Source organism: Panulirus ornatus, chromosome 33 (genome assembly GCF_036320965.1).
Source record: "Panulirus ornatus isolate Po-2019 chromosome 33, ASM3632096v1, whole genome shotgun sequence".
NCBI lineage: Eukaryota > Metazoa > Arthropoda > Malacostraca > Decapoda > Palinuridae > Panulirus > Panulirus ornatus.
In genome coordinates, this window is record NC_092256.1 from 20,549,665 (window position 1) to 20,567,285 (window position 17,621).

The 17,621-nt window shown below is 36.2% G+C and overlaps 2 protein-coding genes across 4 annotated transcripts in view; one reads left to right on the top strand and one right to left on the bottom strand.

Annotated features, from left to right (window-relative positions):
* Positions 1 to 8,107, bottom strand: LOC139759560 (haloacid dehalogenase-like hydrolase domain-containing protein 2). Its single transcript, XM_071681830.1, has 5 exons — positions 7,661 to 8,107; positions 5,320 to 5,613; positions 3,134 to 3,249; positions 1,027 to 1,127; positions 1 to 328 (listed from the first exon to the last, which is right to left on the bottom strand). The coding sequence occupies exons 1-5, from the start codon at positions 7,753 to 7,755 to the stop codon at positions 158 to 160; spliced, it is 777 nt and encodes a 258-aa protein (XP_071537931.1). The 5' UTR covers positions 7,756 to 8,107; the 3' UTR covers positions 1 to 157.
* The window catches only part of Rexo5 (RNA exonuclease 5), a 27,163-nt gene continuing 17,595 nt past the window's right edge, over positions 8,054 to 17,621 (top strand). Inside the window, exons 1-6 of one of the 3 annotated variants that reach the window (XM_071681828.1) lie at positions 8,054 to 8,468; positions 10,413 to 10,466; positions 10,620 to 10,804; positions 13,696 to 13,841; positions 14,933 to 15,345; positions 17,020 to 17,324. In XM_071681828.1, coding sequence (XP_071537929.1) covers positions 10,667 to 10,804; positions 13,696 to 13,841; positions 14,933 to 15,345; positions 17,020 to 17,324 — 1,002 coding nt within the window. In that variant the 5' untranslated portion in view covers positions 8,054 to 8,468; positions 10,413 to 10,466; positions 10,620 to 10,666. The remainder of the gene's footprint in view (positions 8,469 to 10,412; positions 10,467 to 10,619; positions 10,805 to 13,695; positions 13,842 to 14,932; positions 15,346 to 17,019; positions 17,325 to 17,621) is intronic. The other 2 variants (XM_071681826.1, XM_071681829.1) reach the window with 2 other exon arrangements.

A 17,621-nucleotide genomic window follows, 5' to 3' on the forward strand; every position in this document is an offset into this window, starting at 1 on the left:
AATCATTATTATTTTTACTAGAAGAAATGATCTACAGAAATAAAAAGCATAATTCAGCATTATGATTCAATACATCTGCAAGTTAATCATAATTCATATTTGTACAAATTCATTTTCTCTTTAACTACAAAGCAAAAAATACATTTTGAAATGAACCTCATTTCAACCAGTTATCAATTATATGGTTAACAGCATCTGCAAAATCTTCTGCAACATATGATGGCTTTGGATCAACTGTAGACTCATCATCAGGTCTATACTTGCCAGTCTTTACCAGAACACCAAGAAGACCAGCTTTCATTGCTCCACATACATCATCTTGAACATCCTGTCATGGGTATTGGAAAAAAGACCAGAATAAATCTTCAGCCCTCTGTACCTTCAAGTTATCTATATTTCAATCTCTAACATAAACCTCTTTCTAATATCAAAGAGAGATCCTTCATGATGATTGCATCACCCACCACATGCAATAAAAAATTCCACATTGAAAAATAAGCCTGTAAAAGCAAAGTAACAATAAAAGGAGAAAATAGAGAAGCTATAAGATGTAAAAACATTTAAAGACAGGAAACAAGAAAAACATTCTTTGTATGGTACTGAGAAGTAAGGAAATATAGGTTCACTATCAAAACCATCTAATACATTTGCCATTGGTAGAAAAACTTTCTATAGTTAGGTTTTCATTGGTAATCTTAAATATTGTATGCTGCTTTCTAAGAAAGAGAAGGTCCGAATTCTTGCTTGGAAGCAAGAAAATGTGGGTAAACATGAGATTGCTAGGTGCACTGGGAGCTCAGAACATATGATCAGGCAGCTCCTTCCTGCATCACCTCATCAGTGCTTCACCTCATTCAAGGGAATAATAGCTATATTCTATACCTTTTAGACATAATCAATTAGAAAATAACACTTATTACCTAGGAACAAAAAAAGTAAAAATCTGTTACACAGTGTAACCTGAAGCTGCTCTACAAATTCATTAAGAGTTGGTCAAAATACAAATAAACTACAAAAAATACTAACGTCTCCAATCATGACCGTTTCCAATGCACTGCATCCTAGATCATCAACAGCAGTTTGGAAGAATGTTGCCTCTGGTTTCCCTACAGCCTCTGCTTTACATCCTGAAAATATATAAACAGTCTAAGAGATCAGACTTTCTGTAAAGAGCAGCTTCTGTTCCCTAGCAGAATAGGTATAAAGGATCCATACTTGGCAGTCCTATCCAATCAAGCAGCTGAACCATGACGTATGACTAAACTCGCGCTGGCTACCACAAAGAAATGATCACACACACCAAGCCCATCAAAACCATACAATGGGGTGGGTGGGTGGAAGGGAAGTTCTCATGTCCTTTAAGCCCTTCATATCAAGGAGCAGGAATCAGTGACTTAATGCTATCTGAAAGACATGTTATGGTAATGATAAACACAGATGTATATGCAGAGTTCAAAACTTCCATCCCTTGATTTACCCTCTGTACTTTGCAAACCTATCTTAATTGGTTTAATACCTTGCAATAACTGTTGATAAAGCTACCTCTCCTTTCTTTTGTTGCTACAGTCTGTTCCACATGGTTTCTTTTTTTTCACTACACTTTTCTCTTCATCAATGATATTGTTCTTTCAACCAATATTCTTATGCAATCCTGCACCGATGCCTTGCCAGTGTGCTCATCTCCTTTCTTTTATCACTACCTTCTTTATTTGCTTCTTCTTTCTCTCCCTTTACTTTAGATACTTTCCTTGACTTGAATCTGAACATCTGTCAGTGAAGTACATGTAATCTTGCCAAACACAGTAATTCCAAAAACTTCTTCCCATTTCCCTCTCTAAGATAACTGACGACTTCACTTTCTATGAAAATTCTGTTATCTAACCCATTCACTCTATCAATATACTTGGCAGTGATTTAACTTAAGCCATGATATCAGCTTCATATCAGCAGACTTCCATCCAAAAATCATTTATACAATAAGGAGCAGAGAAATAGTAGACCGCTTTGGAGAAATATTCCTTAATGAAACTGCAATTCTTTTCATACAAAGATGATGACATAATCTTATATAAAGTGACTTTCCATTTGCACAGTAACCACATGCAGGCAACGTCCAGTAATACCATTTCCATCCATTTATATATCCACATCTAAACAAAGAAGAATGAATTGTGAATCTTCATCAATAACATCCGTTCTGATTATGGACTTCAAGTGATACAATTCCTTCCATTATCAACTATAGAAACAGTTCTACATTTGTTTCAGTTATGAATAAATCTCCTCCTAACATTATATAGTATATAACGTTCACAGGATCTATAATCTGGGTAGAGCTTATATAAAGCATCGTGTTACTTTCTATCAAAACAGAAAGAACTCATGCTTTTTCTTTGTTTAATCATTTATAACAGTGAGCTTTCCATGACACTGACTGCATACCAATAAAAAACACTTAAGAGCATTTTATCACAAGTTCATGTGGAAAATCACCAAGAACTGATTAGATGCCACTTGTTGGCATGAACTAACAACAGAGCAGATTTTCGTTTGTCTGTTTGTATTGTTGAAAATGCATGATGACTGTTAACAGATAGCATCTAATCATTATAAGCTGCTCTATAATATGTATATTATCAAGTATAACAGGGCACTTTTCAAAGACTTAGATTATCAATCAACCTAGAGAGAGGGCCTTGGAGCATTCATATTCTCATGTTTCAATGAGACTCAAGAAATAAATTTCCTGAAAGATCTCTAAACGGCCATAAGTCTAAAGTAAAAATCTCACACATATCATCAGCATCCCCAAGAGGATTATGTCAGGTAATAAGTTCCAATTTGCTGCCCAATCTTCCTCAACATCTTTACACAAACATATCTCAGAAGACAAGAAATACAGCATAACTCTTTTGTGTATTAATGGCTTACAACTTACATTCAGTCACTGGTGTTAAGACTGCTGTACTAGGTTAGATTAGGTTAGTTAAGGATTAGTGGTGAGGACAAAGCACATGACTGAATGGAAGACCCCCTAAGTTTTTTTTATCATTATTCTTTAGTCATGATTTGAGGCTTAAATCCCTCTTTTCTGCTGATTGTTTTGTTCAGTTATAATACAGGGAGTTCTTACCAGAGGAGTACTCTAATGCAGCTACAAAAGCTCCAGGTCCTAAAGCCAAGCCATCCTTACGTTTGTAATAGCGAGCTTTATGAATAGCTATCAGTGGAGCCCCATCAAGCAAAATTCTGCAAATAAATGTTTTCAAGAACGTCATATAGGTACATACAAATAGACATGTATTATACTCTATTTGCTGAAAAAATTACAAAGCCTTAAAATGATATTCTTTAGTTTTGAGGAAAGACTGAATACTTCAATTGTGAGGAACCTCAGACAGGACTAACTTTGGGGCAAAAATAATTACCTTACATAATACTGGAATCGGGCCAGCTGAATGCACAAAAAAGAATGCAAATACATTAAGCATAAGAGGGAGCCTGCTGAATACGCAAGGATCCAAAAGAAACTCCATCCACTGGCAACTGAATGCACTGTGTATCTTAGGCAGATGCACAACAACCCAACTTTGGAGAGGGGTTTCAGTAAGGAGAAACACCAGACAAGAAGTAGCTTGTTTGAGGATTCCTAATTTATGAATGGAAACACTAAACACAGCATACTAAACATTTCCTCAACCATCAAATGCCAAGTACAAAATTCTAAGTTGATGGTTTCCGTCACAATCAATACTTGAAAATTTGGAATTTCCGAGGGGGAACACCAACCAAAATATTAGTGTAAACATATTCAATAATGATAACAAAACCAAATTTTTTATAACAGTTTACTCCTCCCACCTCTGTAAGGTAGTGTCAGGAACAGAAGACCATTGAACTCACTTGCACACGTCTACTCTCTAGCTGTCATGTACACAATTCATCAAAGAAAAATCTTACTGGCCACAGATAAGACCTACAGACTATTCCATAATTTACCCTGACCATTTCATATGTCCTGATTTAGCACAATGGAATCAAGTCCCCATACACCCTACATACCATGTTTATCCATTCCTTTCTAATCCATGCACTTGCTTCACTATCCTGAATGTTCCCATCCTGATACCCTAAAACCCCCTTACTTCCGTCCTTCCATCTCCTTCTTGGTCTCCCCTTTCTCCCTCCACCTCTGACATGAAGATCCTTTTAATCAGTCTTTCTCCAATCATCCTTCCCATATATCCAAGTTATTTAGCTCATCCTGATCAGTTCTGCCAGTGAATAGCAATTACAACCACATCTCTGTCTTACTCTGTCAGTCTTTACATGATCAAGGTACCTCACACCACATCTTGTCCTTAGGCATCTCATATCCAACATGTGTACCTTCTGTTCCTTTTTTTATATTCTAGGCCCATAACTCACATGCCACCGTCCTTTACAACATACAAGGTAAACCCAAATCTGTAATTCAAACATTCAACTTTTTACCCTTGTCTTTATACAACAGCACTACACAAGCATTCTACCACTTCTCAAGAACCTCACCATGAGTCATACATAAACTAAATTCCAAACTAATCAACAATGCAATTCCACCCCTTTCTTAAGAAATTCAACAACAATCCCATCCACTCCACAATATGATAGATCTTTTCTATATAATGAAATGCCTCTCCTACCTTAGTGAGGTAATGTCACGAACAAACAAACACTCGAGACATGTCAAGTTTAATGTGCCAAAACCTAAGTCTCCTAATCACAGCCAAGCCCCATAAACTTCATATGGTTTAATCCTGACAGTTTCATAATCCCTGGTTATGCCCAAAGACAACATGTATTCCCCTGTATACCACATTGATCCAATTCATTCTATCCCATGCCCGCTTCTTGCCTACCTGAATATTCAAGACGTGATACCCCTACACTCCTTTACTTTGAACAGATATTCTACTATGCCAGGTCTCCCTAGAGACTATAGTTAGCAGCAGTATATGGCAAAAGCATTAAGAAATAAATAAAGACGAGTTCTCAATAATGCCAAGATAATCAAATCAAAGATTCTCAAAACCAAATATATCAAATACCACAATTGTACCTGCTTATTACACTCCATAACCTTGCTGAAAATGTATGTTAAAATATATTTCATACAAGTCAGTGGCATTTTAACGAAATCAATAAGGCCATATACAGAGTGAGAGTGTATTTTGTCTTGTCACTCTAAGGTATTCAAAGATTTTACAGGTAGTGTGTTGACAGGCCTAAAGCCAAAGCAGCCAACCTACAAAATCAATCATATCCACAGAAGCCTACCTGAATGCTGCTGTCATGTGTTCATAATCAAACTTCTCAGGAGCCAATCCTACAAGTACAGCATTTTGGTTTCCAGAAGCAATATGTGCAAATTCTTCTTTGGCAGCATCTGCAATCAGCATGTATGGTTGCAAATTTCTTGTGTCTATCAACTGTCGAGCAGCGGTCAGAGAGGTAAAGATTTCTTCTTTATCAATACTGAAGCCGATGCTTGTAAGGCGCTCATGAAGAATACGTTTTGACTCTTTGGTAGTATTGGTGACAAACTTTATCTTAACATTTGTTGCTCTTAATCTGAAAACAACTGAATTATGTTAGCATTCCAATTACTGCTACAAATTACTTATACCTAACATAAAATATATTCAAAGTAGTGAGAAGCCCTTTCAAGACACTTTTATATTTACTCCTAAAATCTAAAATAAATGCCAATAAAATGACCAAAATAATCCTCCCCAAGCATGAATGTGAGGTTTCTATTCCATTACTTTACTAAACTAACAATTACACTTAACAAATTATACACAGAAAGAATCAAATAACTTCAGTAACAATCATGCCTCTAATCTCCAAATTTTACATTTTTTCAGCTATGGTTGAGGAAGATTTATCATAAAATATCTCTTTGTGGAAATTCATATGAATGAGGTATTACTTTATATGTTTATTAATATTGTAACTTTATATATTTACAGTAATGTTAATTGAAGCAATATGGTGTCAAGGGAGGTCTTTTCATACTTTCTACTGTTGAATAACATGTATAAGATGAAATGAAACAAAGGGTTATCAAGCACACATGATAGTAACCCTCTTGAAAAAATACATGTAACACTAAAAATATGTACATTAGAATGCAGAGACTTCAGAAATCAAGAATATAATCAAGATTACATTTTGCAACATTGAGTTTGATAAATCCAGGAAGTCTCCCAGGATTTTTGTTTTACTGTTCATCATTTACTTAAGACTTATTTTTGCATCATAAAAAAATCACATGATATACATCTTTAGATTAACTCAAAAAAGGAAAAGTAAAAAAAAATCCATCAAACATTCCAGATTCTTTTATACTGCTCTTTCATTAAGATCAAGGCACCAGTTTCCCACTGTACAGTACATACTGATATGATTAGATAATAATGATGTAATGGATGTATAAAATCATTATTTAATCCAATTTTTTTTTCTGTAAAATGGCTTTACCCTTTTATAACCATATTGAAGCATATCATGCTTAAGAAACTTTAACCTATGTTGAAACATTTATTCATTTGTAACATTATTTTACTTAAATTTTGGGAAAAATTACTTCACAAATTAATAGTGTATGCTAGATTTAGAAATTTTCAAAGGGATAATGGCTCTCATTGACTTATTTCGGTATCATTACTGTTTCAGACCCAACAAATTTTACTAGTTTATCCTAAGTTTGGTTTAGCTAAAAACTGTTTCTCCAATGGTTTCTGATGGCTTTTGAACAATTCTAACTTTCATTCTATCCCAAATCACTATTGTCTTTGATTTCTCCATCCCAAAAACCAGATTCCGGGGGGGGGGGGGTCACGTTATCATTATCATTATTATTATCATTTGAAGGGGGGAGGGATATCTCAAAAGGTAGTGATACTGGAGTAAAAATGATAGTCAGAATCATACAAAACACATCTGAAACTATCGAAAAAACATAATTTCAACATCCAAACAGGTAGAAGTCGGAAATGATAATCTTACACTAATTTCGTCATTCAAGCAATGAATAATTCAATTTAATAAACTTGACATAATTGAATTTTTAATGGCCCAATTTCGAAATATGCAATATGGTATAAATGCAAATTCAAAATTCTATTGTCAATTATCTGATTGACAGTTCAGTAAAACTTCATTCACTGTTATCCCCGGACAATTTTTTCACCACGGAAAACAGGTGTAAAAAATATTGTGAAATTGGAATTCAAACAAAAGTTTTCTTCCTTAATCTATTCTGACCATACATCCATACCCAAACTCCAAGAAAGTTCACTTTCTTTTTGAGGTCCTCGATAGAGCCTGGAATAATGGAGTTCTAAACATGTATCAGTCAAAACCACCACCTCTCTCTTGTCGCTTATAAAACCTTACGTATATATAGACCTCAGTAGTCACTTATTTAACAAAACCTTACGTATATATAGTACCTCAGTAATCACTTATTTAACAGGCGTGTAATCCTAAATCCTTACATGCAAATTATCTATAACAGATTCAGTCGATTTGCAAATCGATGTAAAAACTAAGGAAAGCTCAAAAGAATCTGGACAAATATATCCATACACAAACTTCAAGGGTATCTCCTTACCTTTTGAGAGCTTCTATCGAGCCTGGAATAACATAGTCCTCAATATGTATTGTCCCACTCAGATCAATTAAAACTGCTGCCACTCGTCTTGCCATTTGTAAACCCTCGAATGTCAATTACCTCAGTAATCGTTAATATAAAAGGAGTGTAATTCTTAGACCGTCACGGGAATGTTATCTTTCTTTTATCAGCTTCACTCGGTTTGTAAATCAATTTAAAACCGAGAAAAGCTTTGAGAATATGAACAAGCACCAGGAGCTTGTTTAACGTCGTCTGTTCATGAAACGATCATGGCCTCGCTGCGCAGGTTAACACTCTTAAATCTACCTTCTATTAAGAAAATATTGACACAGGATCTAAGCTTCTCTGGTCAGGTTTGCAAATTGCAGTATTACCGGAGATGTGTGTGTGTGTGTGTGTGGATGGGCCATTGTTTCTTGGCGCTACCTCTGACGCAGGAAACAGCAATTGTACATAATAAATGATATATATATATATATGTATATATATATATATATATATATATATATATATATATATATATATATATATATATATATATATATATATATATATATTTATTTATTTATTTTACTTGTAAAGTGAATACGTCCGTAGACCATTTTCAATGTTTACATTTTCCGGCATCATAAACACATGGAAGGTTAACATTCATCCAAGACAGAAGTAATTGAAGAATAAAATGAGCGAAACGATATCGGAAAGGAAAATGATACGCTTAGAAAATAAGAAGAGAAAACTTCAAGCATACATTGAAATAGCAGAAAGTAACAATGAGGACAGGAAGGTGAGATATAAGGGAAGAATTTAAGTACACCTTAATAGCTATTATCATAGAACTGGAAGATTATTCCAAAGAATACATAGATGCTGTATAGATGCTAGTTAATTAATATTGTTCCCGTAGAGCAACTGGTGGCTTAATAATGTTATGTACAAACATAGTAACAACTATCAATATGATTTGCTGTATGATAGTTAATCTATTTGTTAAAGTCTAGTTTAATTCTGACACATTTAGTTTTGATTATTGAGGAGTTTTGCTCTAAAAAGCTAGTGTAGTATTTAGAATGAAATAACATATGCAGAGCATGATCTAGGGAATGTTATTTTGTTGAAAAATATTAAATAAAGCAATTGTAATGAGGTTTTCATGTATAACAAACTTTAAAATTAATTAGTGTAAAAGTATGTAACTTCAAAAAAGATTTATTAAGTAGCTCTAATGTAGAAGTTTTATACTGCTCAACATTGAATTGGTCAGCTGCCATCATCATGTGGCGTCAGTTTGGTGAGTCATTTGCACAATGCTCAGTCATGACTGAGATATTGAATATGAAGATAATTATTGACTACTAGGGAGGCTAAGTGAAGTTTCCTTGGGTTCTTTTGATGTTTCACAAGCGTATTACATATTTTTTCATTAATCCACATTTTTCCTGGTATTAATCAGCATACTTCACAGTTTTTACCACATTCTCAAAACATTAGGTTAGCATTGCAGAGCAAAATACTCAAAATCCAAAGCTAATACCATTGTGTAGCAAACTGGACTTTCACTATATCCACCATATCAACCAAGGATGGCAAGATTTTGAGGATGATGAAAAACTCTATGGTTGAACAAATAAGAATGATGAGTAGTTTGAGATTTTAAGGCTCTAGTATTATTGAATCTAAGATTTGAGATTTTCCAGTATAGTATCTGTCCTCCTCTAGGAGCTGTTTGTAAGGGTGGGAGCTGCCTTAAACTATATATAGGGAGGTAATTGTGAATCTTGGAGAGAGGGGGTGAGTATGCTGTATGTGGGGGATGAGCAAGCTTGAGAAGTAAATTTGCTCTTGATACAGCAATGATGGCAGATTTGAGTGAGAAACTGCAGAAGGGTGACTGAGTTTAGAAGAGTTTGAGAAAGGAGGAAGGTAAGAGTGAATATAAATAAAATCAAGGTTATTAGCTGAGCGAGAGAGAATCTGAAAACAAGCTGGCATACCCAGGCAATCTGCGGGATGACCAAGTTCTTGAGATTAAGCACAAGCTGAGCCAAACCAATTTAGGATATGCCATAGGCAAGGATTAGACCACAAATAGGCTATACCACAATTTAATCTGTCCTCTTTCTGACTTATTTGTTAAAATCAGATGTTGTAACATTGCTATGGTTCTCTCTGTGCAAACATAATCGTAGATTATGACTGGAGGGAAGGGTTTGTATTGAGTGTGGTCAAGATCACAACCAGATTACACTTCCCAACTCAATGTTTAAGGGATAGGTTAACTGGAGTGTGAGTCTGAGTAGACTCACACCATATAACATTGTTGGAACCACAAACTTTAACGTTCTCACCTTCCACACATTCTTCATTGCTCCCAGAATCTTCATCCCCTTCCTCACCCTGTGATTCACTTCTGCATCCATGGTTCCATCTGCTGCTAAGTCCACTCCTAGATATCTAAAGCACTTCACTTCCTCCAGTTTTCTCCGTTCAAACTTACCTGGAAAAGTAACTAATAGTTTAATTAAAGTTAGGTTTTAAGAGAGTCTGTATACATAAAGAATGCTTTTCCCCATCTTATAATTAACAAGAGCTGATTTATGAACCTGTTTGTGATATAATCCTAAACTGTACTTTTAGTGACAGGTTGTTTAGAATGTCTAGGTTGTAGAGGGTCTGTATTCAGTGTCTGGTTAAGGAGGATGCACTGTTTAGCTTGCTATTCCACTTTCAGAGAATGAGAGAAACTGCTAGGGGGACTGAAAACAAGTTTAACACAGAATCACAGGTAAAGATAGAATTATTTGTTTGTTGATTACTAAATTTTCTTCCAAATGGTAAAGTTCACTGATTGTTCTATCAATTTGATTCCAAGATATTTATATGATGGCTTTGATATAAACAGTTTTTCCGTATATTTTGTCACATCATCTCTTTCCAGGATTTTGAGTAAATAGAATATAATTTACTGGAAGTACAAATTGCGTAATGGTTTACTCACAGCTCACAGTGAAAAGTCTTGTGGGGAATGGAGCAGCTGAAACTTTTCCAAAACAATATTACCGTCTCAGCAGAGAATATGCAGAGGTGTTGAAGAAAAAAAAGGAATTGGATAGAATTAAAAAGGTTAGTGGAGGAATTTTTCAAATGATAAAATAGTTTGAATTTTATTACAAGATTGATCATAGAAAGAAATTATAGACTGAGACATGATGTAACAACTTAATTACATTTTTAAGTATTGCAAATATATCTCCTCCTCTTGCATTACTTTCAGAAAGAAGGAACAGAGGAAAGAACCAAAGGAGGATCTTCTATCCTCTAAGGTTCTGTCATCTGTTCTGGGTGGTATCATGCTCATGTAATACTGGAAATATCTAGTTTAAAAAGTGGGACATACACAAGTATGTGTATGTGAGTAGGAGAGATGGTCAGCAGGCATTATTGGATAGATATTGATTGATAGGCATGTAAAAGAAACTCTTTTGGGTGTAAATGTTCTGAGAGGGCCAGCTTGTGAATGTCTGGTCACTATCTTATGCAGGCAATGTGAAGATCTGATGAGGTTTGGAAAAATGGAAACAACGTCAGTGAGAAGAGAGTGGTGAGAATAAGTGAGCTTGGAAAAGAGCCTTGTGTGAATAAAATTCAGCAGAGATTGAATGTGAAATGGCAAAAGTTGAGAGTAAATGAAGCAAAGGGAGTGGTTGAGTAATGAGAGGTATTTAGGGAAGCAATGTGTAAGAATTGCTTGTGTCATGCAAAAGGTAGGAGATGAACAGATTGGAAAGGGTAGAAAGTGGTGGAATGAATAATTTGCTTGTGACAAAAAAGAGAGGCATATGGGTGGTACTTACAGCAATACAGCAAAAGAGTGAAAATGAATTAGGGATGCACAAGATAAAGTGTCAGGAGGTCAAGGAGAAGGTGCAGGACATGAAAAAGTGGGCAAATGAGAGTTGGCGTTAATCAGTGTCAGTAAACTTTAGGGAGAATAAGTAGATATTTTGGAAGGAGGTTAATAATGTGCAAAAAACAAGGGAACAAATAGGAAAATTGGTGAAGAGGGCAGAAGAGGAAGTGGTAACAGCCATTATGAAGTGAGGATGAGATGGAATGAGTATTTTGAAGGACTGTTGAAAGTATTGGATGATAGGATAGCGGATGTAGGATATTTTGGTCAGGGTGGTATGCAAAGTGAGTCATTTATGTTATGTAAGATGAAATGTGGCAAGAAGACTGGAGTGGATGGTACTGCAGTTGAAATTATTTAGAAAAGGGATGACTGTGTTGTTGGTTGGTTGGTTAGTAAAAATTTCCAATGTATTTATGGATTATGGTGATGTGCCTGAGCACTTTTGGAATGCATATATAGTGCCATTATACAAAAGCAAGGGGATAAAGATGAGTGTTCAAACTACATAGGTATAAGTTTGTTGAATGTACCCGGTAAGTTAAATGGGAGGGTATTGATGAGAGGTTAATGGCATGTACAAAGCATCAGACTGTGGAGGAGTAGGGTAGTTTCAGAAGTGGTTCAGGATGTGTGGATCAGGTGTTTGCTTTAAAGAATATGTATGAGAAATACTTAGGGAAACACATGGATTTGTATGTGGCTTTTATGGATCTAGAGAGAGCTTATGAAAGGGTTGATATAGGTGCCTTGTTTAAGGTATTAAGAATATACGGTGTAGGAGGAAAGCTGCTAGAAGCAGTGAGAAGTTTTTATCAGAGGTGTAAGGCACGTGCACGATTAGGAAGAGAGGAGAGTGGATGGTTCCAAGTGAAGGTTGGCTTGCAGCAGGGTGTGTGATGTCACCAAGGTTGTTCAGTTTGTTTATGAGTGGGGTGGAGGTAGGTAAATGCAAGAATCTTGGGGAGGTGGGTGAGTATGCAGTCTGTGAGAGATGAGAGGGCCTGGGATGTAAGTCAGTTTTTTGATGATGATACAGCACTGTTTGGAGAATTGAATGAGAAATTGTTGAAGTCAGTGACTTAGTTTGGAAGAGTGTGTGAAAAGAGGAAGTTGAGATTAAACGTGAATAGAAGAAAATGCATTAAGTTTAGCAGGGCTGAGGACTGGTTAGTTAGGGTGTGAGTTTGAAAATAGAAAACTTGGAAGAAGTGAAGTGTTTTAGATTCCTGGCTTTGGACATGATAGTGAATGGAACCATGGAAGTGGAAGTGAGTCATAGGGTGGGGGGAGGGGGTGAAGGTTCTGGGTGGGCTGAAGAAGATATGGAAAGGGTGAACGTTATCTGGGAGGGCAAAAATGGGTATATTTGAAGGTATAGAAGTCCCAACAATATTATATGGATGTGAAGCATGTGCTGTAGATAAGGCTTTGTGGAGGATGGATGTGTTGGAAATGAAATGTCTGAGGACAGTATGTAGTGTGAGGTGGTTTAAGTAAGTAATGAAAGGGTAAGAGAAAGGTGTGGTTATAAAAAGAGTGTGGTTGAGAGAGCTGAAGAGGGTGTGCTGAAATGGTTTGGACATATGGAGAGAGTGAGTGAGGAAAGGTTAATAAAGAAGATATATGTGTCAGAAGTGAAGGGAACAAAGGGAAGTTGAAGACCAAATTGAATGTGGAAGGATAGAGTGAGAAACATCTTAAGCAACTGGGGCCAGAACGTGCTGGAGGGTGAAAGACGTGCATGGGATAGAGTGAATTGGAATGATGTGGTATACTGGGGTGGACGTGTTGTCAGTGGACTGAACCAGGGCATGTAAAGAGTCTGGGGTAAATTATGGAAAGGCCTGTGGGACCTGGTTGTGGATAGAAGCTGTGGTTTCAATGCATTACACATGATATCTAGAGAATGTATGTGAGCAGATGAGGCCTTTCTTCATCTGTTCCTGGGACTCCCTCTAACACAGGAAACTGCAGTTAATTATGAAAATATGTGTGTCTGTGCGTGTGTATGATTGTATATGTATATCTTGATAGCTGTTATGTGCCACTTGTTGGGAATCACTGGACTTAAGTATGGCATTCTAAATCAATTTGTTTTCAGGCTTGGCCGAGGATATTTCTTAATAGTACCGGTCAGATCAGTAATCTGGTTCTGGCTCCAGATGAACGTTGCCCGTTATTTATGAGTGACATACAGAGCCTTATACTGTCTTCATTGCTTCACAACAGGTCTCCAAGTTTGCCAAGGTAAGTAGATCATTAATTTCTTGTTCTGCATTTGGTTTGATTTTGTTATTAGAGTCACACCTCTTCAGAATGCATCATGGTTTCTTAGCATAATTTTCTATTGTTTTTGTATTATCTTGTTTGCCTGTCTTTCTGTGTATTAATGTTCTGTCTTCTTTCTTCTTTATGAGGAGAGCAAGTAGAAAGTGAGAGAATTGAATAAGCACTCTTACTTATAGACATTGGGGATTTGGGAGAAAAAATACTTCCCATATATTCCCTGCATGTTATAGAAGGCAATGAAAAGGGGTTGGAGGAGGGGTTAGAATTTTCCCTCCTGTTTTACTTTTCCAAAAGAAGAAATAGTGCCTTTCGCCAAGTGAGAATTTTTTCCCTTTGAGGTTCAGGCATCTGTTCTTGACGCTATATCACTAATGGAGGATGTGGCGAATGTGTATGAAAAAAATTGATGAGAACATTGTATGCTTAATCAAAACTCCTGGCATGCACTTCTCTTAGTGTGCGTGAACAGTCATAGAAAGACTTAAAGTCTATATAATTAGGAGAGCAGTAGGCAAAACAAAGGAAAGATAAGGTAGTTGGGGGACAGGCCTTAAGCCAGATAATGCCAAAATATGGTGACTCAAGGTCCTCGAGGCATGTGTGTGTGTTTATGTTGGGATAAGCACACACCACCTTTGGACCAGAATCATGAGAGCAGATTATAGATGGATATGAAAAAGGGGCTTGTTAGAACATCATTAGATGATTGGGGCTCAGAATGAAGTATGATATTTAGAGAAAGACTAGAAAAATGGTGTTCAGCAGAAGATAATGATAGATACCTTGAGTGGTGTAGAAAGTTATTTTTTTTCAATTAGCTCATGGAATCAGCACTCTTTATTCTTTTTTATGAAAAGGATGATCTGTACAAGATATCACTGTTTCAGTAATGCATATTTCTGATGTGGAAAATCAGCAGCAGCACTTATTGACATATCCAAACTGATTGCGTACATTTGATTACTGTTTTTGGCCAAGGAAATAATGTTCATATTACTTGATCATTCAACATTTTTATTTAGAATATAATATGATTGTTATTGTTTCAGATGGGCAAGATTGTTACACACCAGGAAATATTCTCATGTTGTCACAGTTATTATTGAGGGAATAGGTATTAGTGACTTAACAAATGAAGCAGATTCATCAGAAGTAGTTCAGAAAGGAGTTGGTCCAGCAGAAGATACCATATCAGAAAATTGTACTACAGATGAGCTACAGGCAAAACTGAAAACTAACCATATTAGAACTCTTCATTGCGACCAGAAAGTGGGTAATGCTGATACCAAGAGACCTGTAAGGGGTGGCCAGCCTGATTGGTTGTTAAAGACCTTTCCAAAGACTTGTCCTTTGATGAATTTTAAGCTGGAAGTCCTGGCACCTTCAAATTATGATATGGCCCCTTTTAAGGATATTTTAAGTGTCCCACTTTCTAAGAGTGCAGAAATTAGAATTACTAAAAGTAAGTACGTCAAGGATTGTATGAAAGTTAACATTTAGTCGTGATATCTGATAGCATTTGTGAATGCATCCTTTGACTTCAGTATCATGTTCTATGAAGCTGTTCTCTCTTGTCTAGATTATTCCTCAGTAACCTTTGTGTGTGATATTATAAAACTTCTTCGTGAACCTATTCTCTCTCTTAGAAGAATGCCATCTTTTTAGTTAAGAAAAGGGTCCTGAGAATTTGTGAGCTTTAAAGTGAGTATTGATACAGATTATCATATTATATTATCGATTTACAATATTGTTGTGTGAATTTCTGAGCAAAACTAGGTAAAAGAGTTGTAGAGATTGAATGTGATGGTGAGGTATTGTGGCTTGTGACTTGCCTGTTTGCAGATGATACTGTGTTGTTTGATGAGAGTAAAGAGGTGTTGCAGAAGGTTGTATGTATGATGTGTTTAAGTGAGGTAGTGAAAGCTTTGCAGATGAAATCTGGCAGGGTGGTGGGTTTGGATGGTATTGCAGTGGGTTTTATTAGAGGGGGGGGTGACTGTGTTATTGACTGGTTGGTAAGGATATTCAGTGTATGTATGGTTCATGGTGAAGTGCCTGAGGATTGGCAGAATGCAAGTATAGTGCCAATGTACAAAGGCAAAGAAGATAAGGGTGAGTGTTTAAATTACTGAGTTATAAATTTGTTGAGTATTCCTGGGGAACTATATGGGAGGGTATTGATTGAGAGGGTAAAGGCATGTACAGAGCATCAGATTGGGGAAGAGCAGTGTGGTTTCAGAAGTGGTAGAGGATGTGTGGATCAGGTGTTTGCTTTGAAGAATATACATGAGAAATTATTAGAAAAACAGATGGATTTGTATGTAGCATTTATGGATCTGGAGAGGGCATATGATAGAGTTGATGGAGATGTTCTCTGAAAGGTATTAAGAGTATATGGTGTGGGAAGTAAGTTGCTAGAAGCAGTGAAAAGTTTTTATCAAGGATGTAAGACATGTGTACGAGAAAGAAGAGAGGAGAGTGATTGGTTCCCAATGAATGTCGGTTTGTGGCAGGGGTGCATGATGTTTCCATGGTTGTTTAATTTGTTTATGGATGGGGTTGTTAGAGAGATGAATGCTAGAGTTTTGGAGAGAGGGGCAAGAATGCAGTCTGATTTCCTTTGGTGGCTTTTTTTTTTTTTCTTCATACATGTTCAGCTTGTAATGAGGTAATTTCCTCAGTTTAACAGATGTTTTACCCATTCTCATAATTTTTCCCACACAGAATCATGACATAGATGAAGATGAATATAAAAAGAAACCATTGTGTGTAATTGATAATAGGGTAGTTGCTTAGGCTGTTGTACAAATTCAGATGTTTACTGCATTTACACCTTTCTCTGGAAAGCATTTTTCTTTACCACATTGAGATTCGTAACAACTTCTGTCATTCCTTTCTGTTTTTATAATTTCATCATTAAACAATTTTACACAATATTATCATATCAGTACTCTGTGCACCACTCACATTTCCATGCATATTTATAATACAGTAATACGTTGCTTCTTAACTCAGTTTTATTGTATTTTGAATGCATTTGTGCAGGGTTTCTTTTGGGATATGAAGTTTTCTTATTGCTGTCCGTATTATTTGATTTACATTTTTGTCTTAGATTTATTTTGTGATTCTTCTTCAGAGTTCAACAGTCTTAGTGAAGCAGAAAGAAATGGTCTTATTTATAGAGCCTTTGATTCCTTTGCTTCTGCATTTCCCATGGTCAGTAGGAGTGTAGATAGACAAAAAAAATGTAGGACCAAGAATGTGGCTATTTCTCAAGAAGATGGCACACCTCTAAGACTGCATCTCAGTGACAGCTTTGACAGAAGGTCATTGTTGTTAAGTCCACAAGACATGTGGGAATTTAGATTTCCATCACCGATACTTGGATGCCCAGGATACGATGATCCAGAGTTCAAGTTTACTCATGAAAAATTTGCTGAGGTGAGGGCCATCCATTTGTGTTGTGTGTCTATGTGAACCAGTTGTTCCTTTCAGTATGCAGTATTGATATAACCCATCTTAACCATTAAACTTATTCATAATTTGTTTATATTACATTGCTCATTAGAAAGTAAAAATGGAGACAGCTTGGTGGAAGTGAATGTTTTAGATGCCTAAGAGTGGACATGGCAGTGAATGGAACTAAGGGAGCTGAAGTGAGTTGTAGGGGGATAAGATCTTAGGCACATTGAGAAGTGTATGGAAACGATAAGTTTGATGGATGTAGTTGTCCAGACT

Coding starts and splice junctions, on each gene's coding strand:
- LOC139759560 (XM_071681830.1), bottom strand. CDS start 7,755: ATGGCAAGACGAGTGGCAGCAGTTTTAATTGATCTGAGTGGGACAATA. Junction 5,614..7,660: donor TCGATAGAAGCTCTCAAAAG/GTAAGGAGATAC, acceptor AGTTGTTTTCAG/ATTAAGAGCAACAAATGTTA. Junction 3,250..5,319: donor CACATGACAGCAGCATTCAG/GTAGGCTTCTGT, acceptor ATTTATTTGCAG/AATTTTGCTTGATGGGGCTC.